This window comes from Setaria viridis, chromosome 6, assembly GCF_005286985.2.
Source record: "Setaria viridis chromosome 6, Setaria_viridis_v4.0, whole genome shotgun sequence".
NCBI classification, from domain to species: domain Eukaryota; kingdom Viridiplantae; phylum Streptophyta; class Magnoliopsida; order Poales; family Poaceae; genus Setaria; species Setaria viridis.
The window spans coordinates 29,509,104-29,528,804 of NC_048268.2; the positions used below are offsets into that span (position 1 = coordinate 29,509,104).

The 19,701-nt window shown below is 43.1% G+C and overlaps 1 protein-coding gene and 1 pseudogene across 1 annotated transcript; both read right to left on the reverse strand.

Moving 5' to 3' along the window:
• Positions 1-567: 567 nt before the first annotated feature.
• On the reverse strand, positions 568-2,365 carry LOC140223243 (uncharacterized; annotated as a pseudogene).
• LOC117861517 (probably inactive leucine-rich repeat receptor-like protein kinase At3g28040) lies at positions 568-3,941 on the reverse strand. The gene has a single exon (XM_072294495.1). It carries the CDS (start codon positions 3,034-3,036, stop codon positions 2,557-2,559), a length of 480 nt encoding a protein of 159 aa, XP_072150596.1. The 5' UTR covers positions 3,037-3,941; the 3' UTR covers positions 568-2,556.
• Between the last annotated feature and the right edge of the window lie 15,760 nt (positions 3,942-19,701).

Sequence of the window (19,701 nt, forward strand, 5' to 3'; positions counted from 1 at the left end):
CTACGTCATGATCTCCATGTTAGATGTGTCTTGGTGTCTAATCCTATATTTGGATCTGTCCAAACCTTCTGATGGGCCCATAGATATATGTACAACATCATATGCCAGTGCTACCGAACCGAGCACGCTTAGCGCAGCATGGGAACCTTCACTGAAACACAGAGTGACATTATAAGCTACAACGTATCATATTAGTATTAGATCGTGTGTCTACTGGTCTTGTTCGAATACAAAGTTTTTCAGAGTTTTAGAGAATATTACGGTTCTACAAACTACTTTGATTTTTGAAAGCTAAGAGGTGCTTCGACATAATAAATTCTGTATTTTTGAAAACATGGTAGTCCTTTTTGAGTTTATAAGAGACTTCACTTGGGACATCTTTTTCTTAAACAATTGTCAATTGTTTAATTGTCAAGTATTTGATCTCTTAAACAACAGTTCATTAAAACCATGAATTTTTAAAAACTAGAACGTCCAATAGGCCCTAAGTTGTTCCAAAACTATGCTGGTTTTGTCAAAAAATTTAACCGTTGTCTGCACGATATGGACAGTCTAACAACTGCATGATTGCAATGATAAAAGGCTAATGCTTCTGCAGAAGCAAGGCTGGATAATTGTTTTACTCTGTCATTCAAAAATCACATTAACATTGTAAATCACCTTCTCTTACCCGATTACAAAAACAAACATGGTAAATATCCGTGCTTATACCATTTCCAAAACCCCAAATCCAAATATTTATCTCAAATTTTCCCTAAACATATTTGGTGGGATTTTCTTAGATCCATGTGCTCCTCCTTTGTTAGAACCTCCACACGGTTTCAAGACATAAGTTCCATTACAATAAGGATTGTTGGTACTGCAAGAGGTACAGAGGCCTGGATTTCCATTGAAGGAACTTGGTGTGGAATTTAGAAACACTAGAACATTATCTGGGACCGGTCCACTAAACTGATTGTAAGAAACATTCAAGGCATGCAAAATATGTAGACTTCCCAATGTCGCAAGGCCTCCCAAGAGATTATTAAATGACAGATCCAAGCATTGCAGCTCCACCAAATTACCCAATTGTGGTGGAATATAAAAAACTAGACCATTGCCACTAAGATTCAAGGCAGTACCCAATTGTAGCAATGTTCCTAATGCTGAAGGGATACTGCCTCTAAGAATATTGCCACCAAGCTGCAGCTCAATAAGCATACCTAAGTGTGAAAGAGAATCAGGCAAGCCTCCACTGAATTTATTCTCCTGCAACCGTAGATGCAATAGATACTTCAGGTTGCTTACTGTACTGAGTGCCGAACCAGTCAAAAAGTTAAAACTCAAATCAAGGGAACTATGGAGCATTTGGAAATTTACACAGGGAGAGAGCCATATAGAATGTTGTGTGAAAGGTCAAGTCTTCCCAGATTCACTAAATTTCCAATTTCAGGTGGTATTCTTCCTGAAAGCTTGTTCGCGGACCAGTTTATGTCAGTTATATTTACACATTTGCTGAAGCTTGCTGGAATGCTACCACTCAAAGAATTGTGACTCAGATCTATATAGCTTAGATTTGAACAGTTTCCAAATTCCGGAATAGTCCCATCAAGATTGTTGTTTTGGAGAATAACTCGCTCCAAACTTGGGCAGTCCACAACGCTGGAGGGAATGCTACCATTGAGATGATTCAACCCCAAGTCCAAAATTCTTAATGTTTTTCCTGAACAGATGTTTGGTGGGATACCACCAACAAAATTTTTATTTGTGAAATTCATCTGGACCAAATGGCTATTAACACCCAGCTTATGTGGAATTACCCCAGTTAAGAAATTATCGAATATTGTAATGTTCTGGAGGGACTTCAGCTCAGCTAACACTGCAGGTAGCTTCCTCGTGAAACTGTTATTGTAAATTAGGACACTCTCAAGGGTTGGTATACTCCAAATATTCTCAAAGAACTCTCCGATGAGGTGATTCTCAAATAAAAAGAGTTTTGACAAGTTCAGTAAATTTGCCACCTCTTTAGGAACATTGCCCTCCAGCTGGTTTGCATCAACTCTAGCCATTGTAGCAACCGACAATTACCAATCTCAGGAGGGATTGGCCCGGAGAGGGAGTTTTGAGAAAGTAGAAGATATGTTAGGTTGCTCAATAAGCCTAGAGAAGTTGGAATTTTTCCAGACAGGCTATTATTGACAAATCCAATTTGTGTCAAGCTCCTGCAATTCCCCAGCCATGATGGAATTTCACCCTTTATATTATTGAATGACAAGCTGAATATCTCCAACTTGCAGTTTTCGAAACTGAAAGTGGTCTCCCCTGTGAATTTATTGCTTGTTGCATCAAAAATCCTGAGGCCTTTGATCTCACTCAAGGCTTTCGAAGACCGCCACCCAGTTGATTATCAAGTAGATAGAGCTCCTCCAACTTGGTGTAGTTGCAAATGGAATCGGGAGAGTACCCAATAACATATTTTCATGCAATCATAAGGATATAAGGCTTTTCATTTCACCAACCGAGAAGGGGATAGAACCCAGTGAGCTGATTGTAATGGAGGTACACTTGCTCCAGAAACTAGTTCTTGAACAACTCCTCTGGTATAGTTCCATTCAGGGAATTGATGTATAATGATAGCAATGACAATCTCTTGAGGTTTTTGATTGATGATGGTATATTGCTAGAAATGAAATTTTGGGACAGACCCAATTTTTCAAGCATACTGCAGTTTCCCAATTCCGGAGGAATTGAACCAGATATGTTACTGGATAAACTGAGGACTTGCAGGTATTTGAGATACCCTATTTCAGGTCCTAGTGAACCAGAAATTCCTAATGATGTCAAATGAAGAGAAATCACATTACCCCTTCTATTACAAGTAACCGAATTCCATCTACAAGGAGTTGCATTAGAAGCATTCCAACTAGAGCTTATGTTGCTCGGTAGCATGAGGTTTTTGGACAGAGCAAGATGAGCTAGGCCATCCAATGTCAAACCCCATGACAACAAAACTAATGTGAAGAATAGCAAAAACCAATTCCAGAAAACCAGCTTCATTTCACCCCTGATCAAAAGATTTGCATAGAAGTCAGGACGAGATTATTTCTCCTATAAGCAAGTAGGTCGATGCTCCATCAAGTGGAAATTACATAAGCGGAACAATTGTTTTTATTCAAAAAATTACATGGCCACTGTGGTTACTTTTATCCAGTAAATTGCATGGCCTAATGCGCAATGAAAACAATTAGACAAGACGCTAGAAGCGAAACCTGATATAAAAAATGATTTTTGTCAGAAAGCATAGATAATTCCTCAAAGCCATTCTCAAATGGGGCATTACACGGAAACACATCTCCTATGAGGGATCAGAAACCATGCCTGGCTGGAGACAATACTTGCAAAATTGAATGTTCGCTTCTCTGTTGAACATTACTCTGAAACCTAGCAGAAAAGGGTTGAACTGGGACAGCCAGTGCGACCAAGAATCCATGAACTAAGGTCAATTCAGGCAACAGGCAAGCAATGCAAATACATGAGACACTACTATTATACAGGACTGCTTTGGGCGCCAATAGGAATGAACCTAGGGAGCTCCAGTCAAAGATTTCATCACCTCTCCGCTAAAAGAATAAACAAAAACACAGGAAGCGAGGGAGCAGCGCATACCAGTCGGTAACTTGGTGCCCACGGATGAAGCTCCTGCTGGGAAATTGGGGCTAGAGGGTAGGATTGGTGTGAGGAGGGAGACCTTCGCCTTCCTTTGTAGTTTGTACGGTGTTTCCTTAGTACTGCTAGAGCCCAAAATATAATATGAACCTCAGTTGAAGGGTAACATAGGTAGAACAAGGTTTCAAAACATGGTAACTTTGTAACATAGGTAGAACAAGGTTTCAAAACATGGTAACTTTTTTCTGGGGTTAAGAAATAAGAAACTATGAACTGTTTTTAATTATCAAAATCCTTTCTTTTTAGATCTTTGTCATTAAAATCCTTGCATTTTGCAGCTGTTATTTCTTTCCCTCTCCAGTTGCTCCATTGCTGAATTGTCAAAATATTTAATTGGGGATTTGGACATGGATAGCAAAGAAATAAATGCCCTGTTGAATTGTCAAAAATATCTTGGAAATTATTGAGCAAGTTTTTCCCTAGATGGTTGGATTTGGTTTCTGAATTTGTTTTTTGGGTCTTATATTCCACAAAAATGTCTCTTAATTTATTCCTATATATGGTAGATTTTTCTATTATTTTCCCTCAATTATTTTGTTCTATTTTTTTTTGCATCGTTATACTATGTCTTTAGAAATGTTACGTAGATCTCCATATTATTGTACTAGTTCTTCTACATGAGAATATGTAGAACTTAGTGAATATAGCTTGCATAAAAAAGTTGAAAATTAATGAATGGTTAAAATTGAATGTCATAACCGAAAGAGGAACAGATACTAAAATAGAAAACAAAAAAACTGTGTGATGGACCGCACCCACACTCCCCCAGTGGGCTGTGCATAGCATAAAGACATGGGCTTGCAGCCCAAGTAGTTCTCGGGACTGTTGTTTTGTGATAGATGCTGTTGTTTTCTGCCTTCTAATTTCTATAACGATAAATTTAAATGAGTGAGTCATCATCGGCGCTGACATGCAAGTTTTGTCGTAAAGTGGACGTGCCAATTTACTGGTCATGCAAGCCTATGCACGTCCAAGGCTTGGGAATTTTATTTAATATTTTTGTGTTGACAATTCATATGTTCTATCTGAATTCCGAAATGCAAATTCAAAATCTGGCCTACTACCAAACACTCTACCCATCTCAATGCGAACAGTAGCAACGTAGCATCTCCCTCTCATGCTTATCCAGAACAAAAATCGCTCGGTTTCAAAACATCAATGATTGGCGCTCAAAATATCCACTACTGCAAGTACAAAAGGATTCCGGGCTAGCAAACGAGCTACCAAGCTAGTGAAAGTTCAACAACAATGCTGCACCACCATGCATGGGATGGAATTGCGCATCTCGAAAACCAAACAAAAACTAAAAAAATAAGGCCAAAAGGTTCCCCTGGCCTGCCCCTCTTTCTTGTGGTGGATCATCTCATCGTTTGACATCACAATATATACGGCGGATCTGGTTCGGTGCCTGGAGAGGCAGTAGTGGATATGTGATTCACCAACCTCTCTCACTCATGGCTAGTGAGTGCTTCCAACGTCATCGAGCAATGAGCTCAGGTAGATCCCGTTTGTCGTCTGGATAAGCTGCTGCCGATGAAACTCTGCAATTAGCCAATTATGTGCTTTGCGTTGATGGTTAGGTGAAACCTTATCCCTGAGTTTCGGTACCTCCTAGAACTTTTGCAGTTCTTTTATTGTAAGCTTAGGGCAGTAACGATTATGCCAAGTTGGAAAAAAAAACCTTGCAAAAAGAAAGAGAAAAATACTTTACTCACAATAATATTTTCATTGCGTCAAGTTTTGCAATATTACGACATATTCCTTTTCTTGTACTTACATGTAACACAACATAACATAATTAAAACTATATTAAGGATACAACTAATATTCTTATGTGTAACTTGGAGTCGTCAATGCTGCGGTGGTTCGGTCCTGCAGGGATCCACAGAATGTGAGGTAAGACAAACTTCTTGCCGCCACCGGTCCATATGTGGGCAACATATCAATGGTGCGAACCGTTGTACCTTTTTTGATTTGGTGAAAATTGGGGTATAATAGGTCGAACTGAACTTTCAAGTTGGGATAAAAGGAGTAGACTTTCCATCCCTTTTCTATAGGTTTAGTCTAAGGTTTCAAAACTAGAGTTGAAAGTGTGTTGATCTTATCCGTTGTACTTGTACCTTTATAGATTTGGTGAAAATATTGTATTGATAGTTTGCAAAACTGCATATGTTTTAAAGAGTTTTTTTTAAAAAATGCAAATAAGTTTAGCTTGAGTTGGAAACTTTAGAGAAAGAGTTGAAAGACGGGATATGTACGACTCATATGTTTAGTTTCGAGTTAAGTTTGCTCGAGGAAAGAAGCAAGGGGGCTCACAGCAAATGTCAAGACAAACAGCAACAACATCAGCAGGGTGTTGGCTGTTTTGCCTTTGCTAACTGGTGGATGTTAGCTTGACAGTTCTCCCATGAAAATACAATAGCCATCTCAAATCCCTGCAATATTCCCTTTGGCATCATCTAATCCTAATAGCACCTCCACTTGCAGAAAAGAGCCCCCTTATTGCTTTTACTTGCTTTCATTTGCCAATGCTGGAATTCGGAGGGGTTGTTATAAATACAATATGCCGTACTTAAGATCATGAGCATCTGTAAAGGAGCCATTATATAAACTTTATGACAGTACACAATCTGTTAGAGATATCTCAAGTGGAGAAAATATTATAAAATAACTAGGCCCTACCATATAGCAACATCTTCAGAAAACAGAGAAACATATATAAAGGGAGATGAATGCACATACGCGCTACACATTACCTTTCTTTTTAGAAAAGGAAAGATTTAGCACTCAAATTCGTACACTGACACGACATTAAGAGTTAATAACGTACAATTCTGTCACTCTCTTCTTTTTCTGCATTTGGAGGAAACATAGTGCTGGAGAGGAAATTCGGTGCATATGCGTGTATATCCCCATCGCATTTTCATGTCCACACTTCTTCAATGCACATTCTGATTTACGAGATAACGAAAGCATGCACCCACTTCACGGCATGATGAACTAACTGATGATGGTTGATGGATGAACGAGTTGATTGGGTGGATGATGGATTAACAAGTTGATTGGGTCAGTGGCTACGTGCCTGTGAGCTTGTCAAAACTCAAAACAGAGATATTGCACATTCCACGCCAAAGATAGCAGCAGCCTCCGGAATTCAGACGCCAAAAAACGAAGCTCATTTTCGTCCCCTGTAGCCGTGATTTTTGAGGCTACGATCGCCATATCAGAGCCAACTGACTGATAATAGGCTGTGCCTTTCTGTTAGAAAAGACATGGCTCATATAGCAATTCGACATGTCAGAGGATCAGGCGAGACTGCCGTAAAGCAAGATGGCGTGGTTGATAGCTCGAATTTGTTCCTACTCTTGTGGCTGATGGTTCGACAGAATTACATTCCGTTACCAATGGGTACATATAAATCTGATCTGCGCATATGCCGGCAGTGCAGTTTTATTTGGCCTCTTACTCGGATGCGTGATCCCTCTGGCAGTGTGCAAAAGAAGCAGCAGAATCTTACTACTACTACTTAAAGTCTCTTTTAAAGCCAAGCACAATGTTATGCTGGATGGCAACACATGTATATAGTACATATTATTTAACTGTTCTCTTTTTGAATAAAGTAGGAGCACTGCTAATTCATTTAATGAGATAGAAGTTCATGCTTACAATAAATTCGACATTACATAGGATAACTAGCTCTCTAGGCTTACACATTAATAAAAACTAACATACACTAACTAAACTCGGAGTTACCGCACGCTCTTTGACGCATCTTAACATCATCTTGTATCATGTCGAACACTGGCATCGGCTGGAGAGATTTTCCTTCAAACACTCGTCGGTTGCGCTTCTTCCATATGTTCTATGCAGTGAGGATTAGGTACGCGGCCACAGATCGGCCTTGCTTCTTGTTGAATGGCGCAAGTGATCTCTTCCACCATTGTTCCACTTCTACATCATCATCTTCCGGTATATTGATTATCCCCCCAGTTCAGTTACTCACCAGCAACCATACTTCATTGGCATAACTGCATTGAAGGCACAGATGTGTTGCTGTTTCTGCTTCCTGATCACACAATGGGCATTCCATTTTGCATTGCCAATTTCGAGCCACCATCTTATCAGCTGTTAAAATTTTGCTCTGTGTCAACAGCCACGCAAAAAACTTGTGCTTAGCTTCAGCATGAGCCTGCCAAATGACTTTGCCTTCAAAAGTACTGTAAGTTCCTCTCAATTGTGCATGATAAGCTGATCTTGAGATGTATGAGCCATTTGCTGTCCACCTCCATTTGATTTGGTCCTCCTCATCACTGAATTCAACATTTTGCACCAAGTCCCATAAGATGACAAACTTTGCCATTTGTTCCACTGACTGTAACCTGCATAATACGTGGTCAATTAGATCCTCCCTCACTGTCTTATTTTTCCTCCATGCCAATTTGTAGAGGCTTGGAGCTATATCTCTAGGTGCCCTTCCATTGATCCAAGAGCATTGCCAGAATTTGGCCCTATTCCCATTTCCTAATGCAACAATTGTACTGGCTCTAAATAGTTGCTTGTCCACCTCATCACATGGGGTAGGAGATCCTACCCATGGCCGATCAGTTTCAGTCCACTCATACCATAACCTTCGAAGCTGAAGAGCTCTACTAAATGCTCCAAGTTCAAGGATACCCAACCCACCAAGGTTCTTCAGCAATGTTGTTTTCTGCCACTTTATAGATAATGTCCTCCACTATCTTGCTCTGATCCTTTCCACAGGAAGTTTCTTCTAATTTTGTCTATTTTCTTCAATGCCCAGTTTTCACTGCAAATATTGTGATGAAGTAGATTGGCATAGAAGTCAGAACTGATCGCACAAGAGTGAGCGTTCCAGCTTTGTCGAGCAACTTTCCTTTCCATACAGGGAGTTTTGCTGCTACTCGATCAATCAGTGGCTGCACTTATATTCTTTTCAATTTTCTAAGGCTCAGGGGCAAGGTATTTGCATGGAAGCTTTTAGCTTCACATGGGAAACTTTCCAAAATTAAGTTGATGTCCAGATCCTCACATCTGATAGGATATGTAGCACTTTTTTGCAAGTTTATCTTCAGTCCTAACACCCGACCAAAAACATAAAAAATTCCTCTTACCACATCAATCTCCTCTCTAATTGGATTAACAAAGACTGCTGCGTCATCAGCATATAAGCTTATTCTAATCTTTACTGTTCTGTTCTGAATTGGTGATAATGTAGACTCATTTTCAGCCATTGCTAACAGCCTTTGCAGTGGTTCTAAGGCTAGTATGAATAACATAGGGGACAATGGATCTCCTTGCCGAAGCCCAGTTCGATGCTTAATTTTTCTTGTTTGTGACCCATTTACCAGTACTGCCGATGTTGCTATGTGCAGTAGTATAGAAACCCATTCCCTCCATCTACTTCTAAATCCCATATGTTTCATTACCTCCATTAAGTAGTCCCATCTTACTGTGTCAAATGCCCTTGCAATGTCAAGCTTTAGGAACAGTGCCGGCCTCTTTGCTCTGTATAGTTCTCTGATCAAGTTTTGTGTGTAGAAGAAGTTATCGTGAATGCTTTTCTTTCTTATGAAGGCACTCTGATTTCTTGAGACTAGATCATTCAGCACCTAAGATAACCTCGATGCAAGCAGCTTAGAGATGAGTTTAGCTATGTTGTTGGTCAGGCTAATGGGCTGGTAATCAGTTACCCTCTTTGCTTCAATCTTTTTTGGTATTAGGACAATCTGTGCAGAATTTAGGATATTGAAATGTTGACCATGCTAGTTGTATAAGTATTGTATTGCTAGTATAAGATCCTCCTTGATAATATCCCAACAGGTTTTGAAAAAGATACCAATGAAACCATCAGGTCCAGCTGCCTTCTCAAATTTTTGATCCATGACCACTGCTTTGATTTCCTCCTCTGTGAACTCCTCTTCTAAGTATTGCAGATTATGTCTCTGGATGTTTAATGCTTCCCAATTTAAGGTTTCAGATTCCTTCATTTCCCAGCCCAGACTAGAAATGTTTTGGAATTTCCTGTTCTTTCTCTGCTTGTAAGTGCACCCTTCCACTTGAGGTTTCTAGTGTTTGTATGAAGTTTTTCCTCCTCCTTCCATTCACTCCTAGGAAGAAAATTTTTGAATTGGTATCTCTAGCTTTGATATAGGTCAATCTTGATTCTTGCCTGGCCCTCAGTTTTTCAATTGCAGTCATTACTAAATATCTATTCTTCAAGTCCCTCTTCAGTAGTAATTCATCCTGACTGAATACTCTGTGATCTTGGACCACATCCAAAATCCAAATCAGTTGCCTGGCTACAGTTAACAGGATCTTGTTGTTCCCAATGATTGATTTCATCCAGCATCTCAGTCTTTTTGCTATTCTTTGCATTTTTGTACGCAGCCTCAGAAATGGATTATGCAGGGCTACATGTTTATTCCAGGTTTCAGATACCTCTTCTCTGAATCCTCTGATTTTTGGCCAAAAGGACTCAAACCTAAAGCCTTTGTATTTTCTTACTGCAATGTCCCAAGTGATTAACATAGGACAATGACCAGACACCAATGATGATACAGCTTGAAGCAATACATTAGGCAACATAAACTCCCAACTTGCAGTACAGAACACTCTGTCAATTCTGGTATAGGTGACATTGTTTGTCCATGTGAACTTTCTGCCTCTTAGATTTTGCTCCTTCAGTTCCAGATCATCTACCACAACTCTAAAAGCTCCCATCAATATTTTATTTATGTTATCATTGCTCTTGTCTTGTGCTTGCAATATCATGTTAAAATCTCCCCGTAGTAGCCATATGTCTGATGTCAGGCCTTTCATTTCTCTTATCTCATTCAGGAATTCCAACTTAGCATTGTTCCCCTGTGGTCCATAAACCACTGTTACCCACCATTGCACCGGAGTAGTCGTTGCTTCCACACATGCTGTTACTAAATTTGCTCTGAGAAAAAACTCATTTATTTTGTAGTAGTCATCATGAACTACTAGCAAAATCCCCCCTCTAGTATCTTGTGCTGGTAGATAAGCATAACTCTTGCCAAACTGATGACCTAGGCATTCTATCACTAGATTCTTATTGAATTCTCTGATCTTAGTTTCTTACAAGTAGATAATTGTACTACTGACGTCTTTGACAAGGTCCTTTACAACCTTTCTTCGTGCTTTGGCATTAAGCCCTCTTACATTCCAGTTGAGTGTAATACAGCGTTGCTCATTCATGGAAACTAAATAGTCTCATATCACACCCCAGATTCATATGACAGCCACCCCAGATCACACACACACACCACATACACACCCCCAAGTAGGTGGTGGCTTTAATAGTCATGTTGCACATACACATTGTGACACCCACACCCACCCACACACACACACGTGCACACACACATGCACACGCACGCACACACACCTGATGTTGAAGGGATCATCAGGTCTCTCCCTCCAGCGCTAACGCGCCGAGGGGATCTTCAGCTGCATTTTCCATCAGTCCAAAAGTCTCTCTAAAACCGTTAACCACTTTCTTTTTTCAGAGGTTCCACAAATTGCTCTCTGAACTTGTTGTGATCAGCCGCATCTGCAGTCTTTCCCTGTTCCAAAGTCCCACACTTCTTCATCAGTAACATGGTGGCTTGCTCTTCCATCGTCAGGTTTGTCTTGGGATGGTCTCCAAGTCTGTTACTCTTTGTTGTAGATTCAGTTGCTTCCTTTAGATTGACATGTGCATTCTCTTTGCCCTTTCCTTGGCGTGTTATCTTTTGCAGCACGGGTGATACAGTTGGGTTGCCAGGATTGCCTTTGAAATTGGCTTGGTAACTGGTATGTGCATCCCTAGCAGGACAATCCCCTTCTGTACTGTAGCTGATCCGACAACCGGCAGAGCTTCACCATCATATGGCCCATCCTCAGCTTGCTAGGCTCCAGCCTGTTTCAATATCGGCCCATCAACCTTCGGTTCGCTCATCACCTCTGGTTGAGCCAAAGCAATGTCGATCTGCTTGTGCCCCTGCGCATGATCCTGTCATATTTCTCCTCCCTCTTGCACTTCCATTGCCCGTCCTGGCTGGTTAGCATTGTCAACCAGATTGGCATGCTCTACCTCTTTTGATTGACCCAGAGGCTGTGGTGCACAGTCCTGTTGCTGCACTGTTGTTATTGTATTGCCCCCTGTCTCTTTGTTTCTTTTGTTGTCCCTTAGAGTCTGTCCCTGCATCTCTTTGCCCATCAATGTGGCTTCCTCTCTCATTGGGTCTAAGCCTGGCCCATGCATCAGACCTTCACCACAATGGAATGGTGGTTCTGCATCTTGCAAAGTTGCTGCAATCACCTTCTCTTTTGGTCCATCTTTGACCTGGCCGCTGCCCATCTCGTCAGAGCATCCTTTATGGTTACTGCTCCTCATGAGGATTGCATCTTCTCTGGCAGCCTGATGTCGCCGGCCATGAACGCTTTGTTGCCCATCATGACTGCTACTGCCACCATGGAAGCCTCTGGCCTCAGCCCTTCTCAAATCATGCCAGCTTGGAGGAGGGTACTGCGGTGCACCCCGTCCACCGGCACCTCCTCCTCCCGATGACAACCTATCTCTCCATCCTCCAAGCCATTCTTGAACCAGAACTCGACGACGAACCACACGATCATCAGGAACACCATAATGCCACACAAATCTATGTTTTACTTGCCACTCTTACTCATACAGGTCATCAGGCAGACCACTTGTCCCACTGTCAACACTCCTATGTGAGGGGCTACTTGGCAGTGGTGACTAATCTAAGAATCCTATCCAAATGAATAATGACTGCATAATCTAACATCTCAGCAGGGCCAGTTCTAGTGGTTGGCAATTCCATGTCACCCATCTACCAATAGTACTCCTCAGGAAAAGTGAGTGGTTCTGCGACTTGCAAAGTTGCCATTTTAGCTAACCTATCAGGATTTGCTGTCCACACCTAGAGGCACAAACAATCTCTCTCTTGCTCGGTTTCGTGCTCAATGTCAATCTCATCAATGAAGGTTGGGGCGTTGAATAGCTTAGCTATGGTTTCAATCTGTTGCACATGCTTTGGTATACCCTTAATGCAAACCCTCGCACGATACATGAGCTTGGAAGTAGATGCATTGACCTGATGCGTCCATGGCATGAGCCGTAGAGCAGTGCACCCAGCAGCAAGCCCCCTAAGGCGGAGCGTCGCTGTGCGTCGTTTTGAGGTGGAGAAGTGAAGCAGGAAGGTTGATGCAGTTAGGCGCTTCACCCCCAAATCATGTTCCAGGATGCAGAGTTGTTGTAGAGCATCCTGGCGCACCACATCACCAGAGAGCTTTGCACGGCCGTCGCCCTGCACGCCAATGAGCGCGGTCAAGGATAGCCACCTCTCCTCCTCCCTCACCGCAGCCGAGCACGACACACAGACTGTAACATGATCAGGTCTCCTGTGTGCTGCACCAGGGATGAGCTCAGGGGCACCATACTCCATGGCAACCTTAGCAGAAGCACTCCTCACCACAGCCGCAGGGCACAGCCGTGAGGAAGTAGCCGCAGCAACCTTTGCTTCTTGGCAGCATGTGGTATTAGTGGAAGAGGTAGCGGAACCAGCAGCGGTGGCGATGGTGGTAGAGGGGAGACAAGAGGGTTGCGAGTTGGAACGGCAATGGCGAGCTTTGTGACCTGAGCACAAGCACAAAATACACTTAGGCGGGTCTCTACATACACCAATGCGTTGATCGGGAGCTAAGCAATTGAAGCAGTGTCTGCTAGCCTTTGCCTTGAGCAGTTGAAGCCACTGCCCAACGGTGTGTGGGGATGCTCCAAGCCTATCCTAAGCTGGGATTTCCCTCACACCTATCCGGTCATGAATGCTCTTCTATCCAGGTCCAAGCAGAGACCATACCAAAGCAGCCCGCTTGCGCGACGTCCGCCTTCTCTCTTCATGGAGCCATACCTGCTTTCTGTGATTCGACGAGTCCTTGGGGAATCTTGGCTTGAAGGTCCTTGGCTTCAAGAGTGCATCCTTGTACGATACCCGGTGGTTGGTCGGCTTTACCATGACTGAGGGAATCCGGCGAGGGGCAGCAGGTGCCGTGTCACCCCCTATGCTGTCCTCGGATTCCTGCTCCCTTCTTTCTACTACTGCCAGAGCCTTCTCCGTCTTTAATGCCTGCTCATTGATGTGATGAGAGTATGGGCTGTCCTCCTCTGAATCCGAGCAATAGAGTAGGTCGAGGGCCTCCTCCGCAGCGTGCGAAGGAGCCGGTGAATTTTAGTTGGCTTTGGTGGTAGGTTGCAGGATGAGGTGACCGAGCATCGCCGGTTGTGTGGTGGGGTTTGGCTGGGAGGCTACGGTGGAGCTTGGCCTCTGCCGGTGTGGGTTGCTTCGCGGACTCCGCGGTCATGGCGCTCTTCAGCAAGTTTTGTGTGGCCAAGTTCTCTGATGTTGTAATGTGGAGTGCATGGCAATGGCATACAAGAAACAATTTCATTTTCCGCAAACAGAGGTGGAAGGACATCAAGATGGTTCTAAGGATTAACTTGAAGGCAACGAGAGCATGTCAGCCCATCAATCAAGATGTTTTGTCATGAGCGATGGAGCTATAGTCTGCGTTCCTGGAGACCAAATCTCATCTCTGAAGATCAATGCCCTGTAAAGAAGATGAAGACACGTGCCAAGAAGCTTGGCAAGCGAGAGTAAGGAGTTGCCCTGTTTGTTTCTGTCATGTATTATTTTGGTTTCCATGCACTAGTAGAGAATTGGCTTTCGATGCGCCCCCTTTTGTCCCAGTTTAAAGTTGGCCCGGGACAAAAGGGGGTGCGCCACGGTAGGCAAAAATGGAGGGCAGAGTTAGTCCCGGTTGGTAATTGCAACCGGGACTAAAGGCCCCCCTTTAGTCCCGGTTGCAACGGCTAGTTGCGGGCTGTCGGTGGCGGCACCCTTTTATCCCGATTGGAGGCTCCAACCAGGATAAAAGGGTGTCCCTTTTATCCCGGTTGGAGCTTCCAACCGGGACTAAACCTTCAACCGGGACAAAAGGTGTTCCTTTTTGTCTCGGTTGGAGTTTTTAACCAGGATAAAAACTCATCCCCATTATATACCAAGACAGAGGACTTTCTTCCTCCTCCAGCCCGAGCCAGTCCAGCACATTGACAGAGAGCTGAGCTTCACCTACTCTCCGGTGGTGCCAAAGCAAGGGAGGTGCTGCCCGAAGTTTTTTCCCTCATTTTCGTGGGAATTTCACTCAGCCAACACAAGTGTTGTGAAGGTTTACTACTTCATCCTCGTGTTATGCTTTGGAGATGGAAAGATTATTTGGTAGAATGTGATGAAGTAGAAAATGGAGAGGTATTTTGAGCTAGAATGTGAGGAAGATTGTTGTGTCATATATAGTATGCATTCTTGCAGTGGTTTAAGAATGATGCTACCTTGTCTAGACAGTTTATCTTATCAAATTCAATATGGTTTTTCAAATCCATACTTGTTGAACTTGCATACCGTGTTCATCTCTGCGATGATGTTCTCCGCCGAGCAGCAATGTATGTCAAGAAGGAGGTTCGATTCTACGAGAAAGAGTGGATATGGACATCGTGACCGTGTCCCCTTTTCCGTAGCATCTAACCTCTTTCATGACGAAGTGCGGTGCCGCCCAGTTGAGAATATGCTCGCGAGATGATCACGGTCTTCAAGTTCAACAACTTCTGTAGTGGTAAGGAAAAAATTTTTGTACATAGATGACTTCTGCTACTTGTTGAACTTATCAAATTCAATAAGGTTTTTCAAATCCATACTTGTTGAACTTGCATACCGTGGTCATCTCGCAGAGGATGTTCTCCGCCGAGCAGCAACGTATGTCAAGAAGTAGGTTCGATTCTACGAGAAAGAGTGGATACGGACATCGTGACCGTGTCCCCTTTTCCATAGAATCGAACCTCTTTCATGACGAAGTGCGGTGCTGCCCAGTTGAGGACATACTCGCGAGATGATCACGGTCTTCAAGTTCAACAACTTATGCAGTGTTAAGGTAATAATTTTTGTACATAGATGGCTTCTGCTACTGGAGGAAGTGGCGATGGTGGGGGCGATCGTGGTTCCTCTTTCGGTAAGGGGAAAATCATAGTTGGCCCTCAGCATAAGCCGAAGAAAAAGAGCGCGCTGGAAAAAGCAATGCTTCGTTATTTGCAGCAACGTCATGAAGAAGCTATTGCCGCGGGTCAGGAACCTCCTTTTGGTGGTCATTATGCTCCACCCTCAGTCCCGGGTGTTTCACGTCCACATAGTACTACCGTTTTAGGCGGCACAAATAAACCTAAGGATGAGGCTGGATCAGTGGAACCTTCGTCTTCACCGTCCAAGGATGCTTAAAGTCCTCCTAGATAATAACCAGTGGATGGCTTGTTGTATTGTATCATGTTGTTTGGATCTTTAATTTAAATATGTGTATTTGGATCTTCATGTTGTTGTATTGTACCATGTTGTTTGGATCTTTAATCAATTTTCACGCGTAATCCATTGTCAAGTGTAATCCATTTTCATGCGTAATACGATGCAGATGGACCGGCAATGGATGTATAATGAAGACAGGCGGAGCAAGGTGTTTATTGATGGCTTGCATTATTTTCTTGAAGTGGCCAAAGCGAACAAGCCAGAGAATGGGTTCGTATGCTGTCCATGCTTCCAATGCAATAACAAGAAGGAGTATTCAAAGGATTCCTGGGGGACTATTCACAGCCACTTGTTTAAATACGGTTTCATGCCTAACTATTTGGTTTGGACCAAGCACGGTGAACTAGGGGTCGTAATGGAAGATGGCGAGGAGGAGGAGGAAGATGACACCATTCCGGACTAGGTTGCAGGCCAAGCTTTTGCAGGTACTACAATGGGCGAGGCTGATGAAGATGAGTTTGCAGAAAATGGCCCTACTGATGACCTTGGTCAGGTGATACGAGATGCATACAGAGATTGCGAAACTGAGAAGGAAGCAGCAAAGTTGCAGCGCATGATAGATGATCACCAAAAATTGTTGTACCCAGGTTGCCAGCAGGGCCATAAAAAACTAGGTACGACACTAGAATTTGTGCAATGGAAGGCAAAAAATGGTGTGTCCGATAAGGCATTTTAGGGGATGTTGAACATTGTCAAGAAGATTCTCCCCGAGAATAATGAATTACCGTCCACAACATATGAAGCTAAACAGATTATTTGCCCTCTCGGATTGGATGTTCAGAAGATACACGCATGCGCTAATGATTGTATCCTCTATCGTGGTGATGAATGCGAGAAATTGGATCCTTGTCCTGTCTGTGAAGCCTTGCGGTATAAGATCAGGCGAGATGATCCTGGTGATGTTGAGGGGCAGTCTCCCAAGAAGAGAGTTCCCGTGAAGGTGATGTGGTATTTCCCTATAATACCAGGCTTGAAGCGCTTGTTCAGGAACAAGGCAAATGCTAAGTTGATGCGATGGCACAAAGAAGACCGTAAGGAAGATGAGATGCTAAGACACCCCGCAGATGGGGCACAATGGAGATCAATTGATAGAGCATTCCCGGACTTTGAAAGTGAAGCAAGGAACATAAGGTTTGGTTTAAGTACTGATGGATTCAATCCATTCGGTGAGTTGAGTAGTGGCCATAGTACTTGGCCTGTGACCCTATGTATGTTCAACCTTCCTCCTTGGCTGTGCATGAAGCGGAAGTTCATTATGATGCCGGCGCTTATCCAAGGCCCAAAACAACCCGGCAACGACATTGACGTGTACCTAAGACCGTTGGTTGATGACCTTTTACAGCTCTGGAAGGAAGAAGGTGTACGTGTGTGGGATGAGGATAGACAAGAGATCTTTAATCTACGAGCATTGTTGTTCGTAACCATCAATGATTGGCCTGCACTGAGTAACCTTTCGGGACAGACAAATAAGGGATATCGGGCATGCACCCACTGTTTAGACGACACAGATAGCATGTATTTGAAGCATTGTAAGAAGGTCGTCTATATGGGTCATCGTCGATTTCTCCCTGCTCACCACCAGCTGAGAAAGAGCGGGATGCATTTCAAAGTGGCGCCAGACCATCGTAAAAAACCTGCACACCGTAATGGAAAGCGTGTCTTCGAGATGATGAAGGATGTAAATGTAGTCTTTGGAAAGGGTCTTGGTAGCCAACCTGTTCCGAACGACGATAACGGACATGCACCCATGTGGAAGAAAAGTCAATATTTTGGGAGCTACCTTATTGGGAAATCCTAGAGGTTCGCAACGCAATAGACGTGATGCACCTGACGAAGAATCTTTGCGTGAACGTGCTAGGCTTCATGGGTGTTTATGGGACCTGGAAAGATACATTGGAAGCACGACAGGACCTGAAAGCCATGGGGCAACGAGATGACCTACATCCGGAAAAGAGAGATAATGGACAGCACTACTTACGTCCTGCTAGTTACACTCTCAGCAAGGAAGAGAAGGATAGCATGTTTGAATGCTTGAATAGTATGAAGGTCCTGTCTGGGTACTCTTCGAATATAAAGGGAATAATAAATATGAAATAAACGAAGTTTACAAATCTCAAGGCCCATGACTGCCACATGTTGATGACCCAGTTGCTTCCGGTTGCACTGAGGGGTGTTCTACCAGAAAATGTCCGGTTGCCGCTCGTAATGCTATGCGCGTTTCTCAATGCGATTTCACAGAAGACAATCGATCCATCCAAGCTATCAAAGCTATAGAACGATGTGGTGCAATGTCTTGCCAGTTTTGAGTTGTTATTTCCACCATCCTTCTTCAATATTATGACGCACTTACTGGTTCACCTAGTAAAAGAGATTGGTATTCTCGGACTTGTATACTTGCACAATATGTGGCCTTTCAAGAGGTTCATGGCAGTCCTAAAAAACTTTGTTCTTAATCGTGCCCGTCCAGAAGGAAGCATCGCCAAGGGATATGGAACAGAGGAGGTGATCGAGTTTTGTGTTGATTTTATTGATTCAATTGACTCGATTGGGGTTCCAACTTCACGCCACGAGGGGAGGCTCCGAGGAATGGGCACCCTTGGAAGGAAATCAAGTTTGAGCAATGGTACTGATTTGTTCGACAAGGCACACTACACTATTCTACAACAGCCATCCTTTGTGTCTCCGTATATCGAGCAGCACAGGCAGATGGTAGTTTCCAAAAACCCAACCAAATCCGATGCTTGGCTTACCCGTCATCACATGGAAACTTTTCCCTCCTGGTTGCGCCAACAACTTATGGGTAACTCTAAGATTCACCCACAGCTTGCCTGGTTAGCCAGGGGACCTGCTAGCACAATCGTCAAATTCCAAGGCTATGAGATAAATGGTTATACATTTTACACGAGAGACTAGGACCAGAAAAGCACGAACCAGAATAGTGGTGTCCGCATAGATGCCATGGACAGAAATAATAGCAAGGAGTCATATTATGGTTTCATACAGGAGATATGGGAACTCGAATACGGACCGCCGTACATCCCTCTATTTCTTTGCAATTGGGTGAAGCTAACTGCCGTAACCAAAGATCAGTACGGAATGACAATAGTAGATCTGAGTAAGATTGGATACAGTGATGACCCATTCGTACTTGCTAATGATGTGCATCAGGTGTTCTATGTCAAGGACATGTGTAGCAAACCCAAGAGAAATCCAGAAGAGACATGGGAGCCAAAATGCCACATAGTTCTTCCAGGTAAAAGAAAAATTGTGGGAGTCGAGGATAAAACAGACCAATCAGATGATTATGATCAGTTTGATGGCATGCCTCCATTCGCCGTTGAAGTTGATCCAAGCATCCTGCTATCCAAAGAAGAGGCTCCGTACTTACGCCGCGATCATGATCAAGGAACTTTTGTGAAGAAGAAATTTTACAACGTTGTACTGTAATGCACTAAATTTACATGACCTTTGTGTAGTAATTGATACAATTTTTAATTTATCCTATGTATGATTTCATCTGTTCTTAAATTTGTTAGGTGAAGATTTA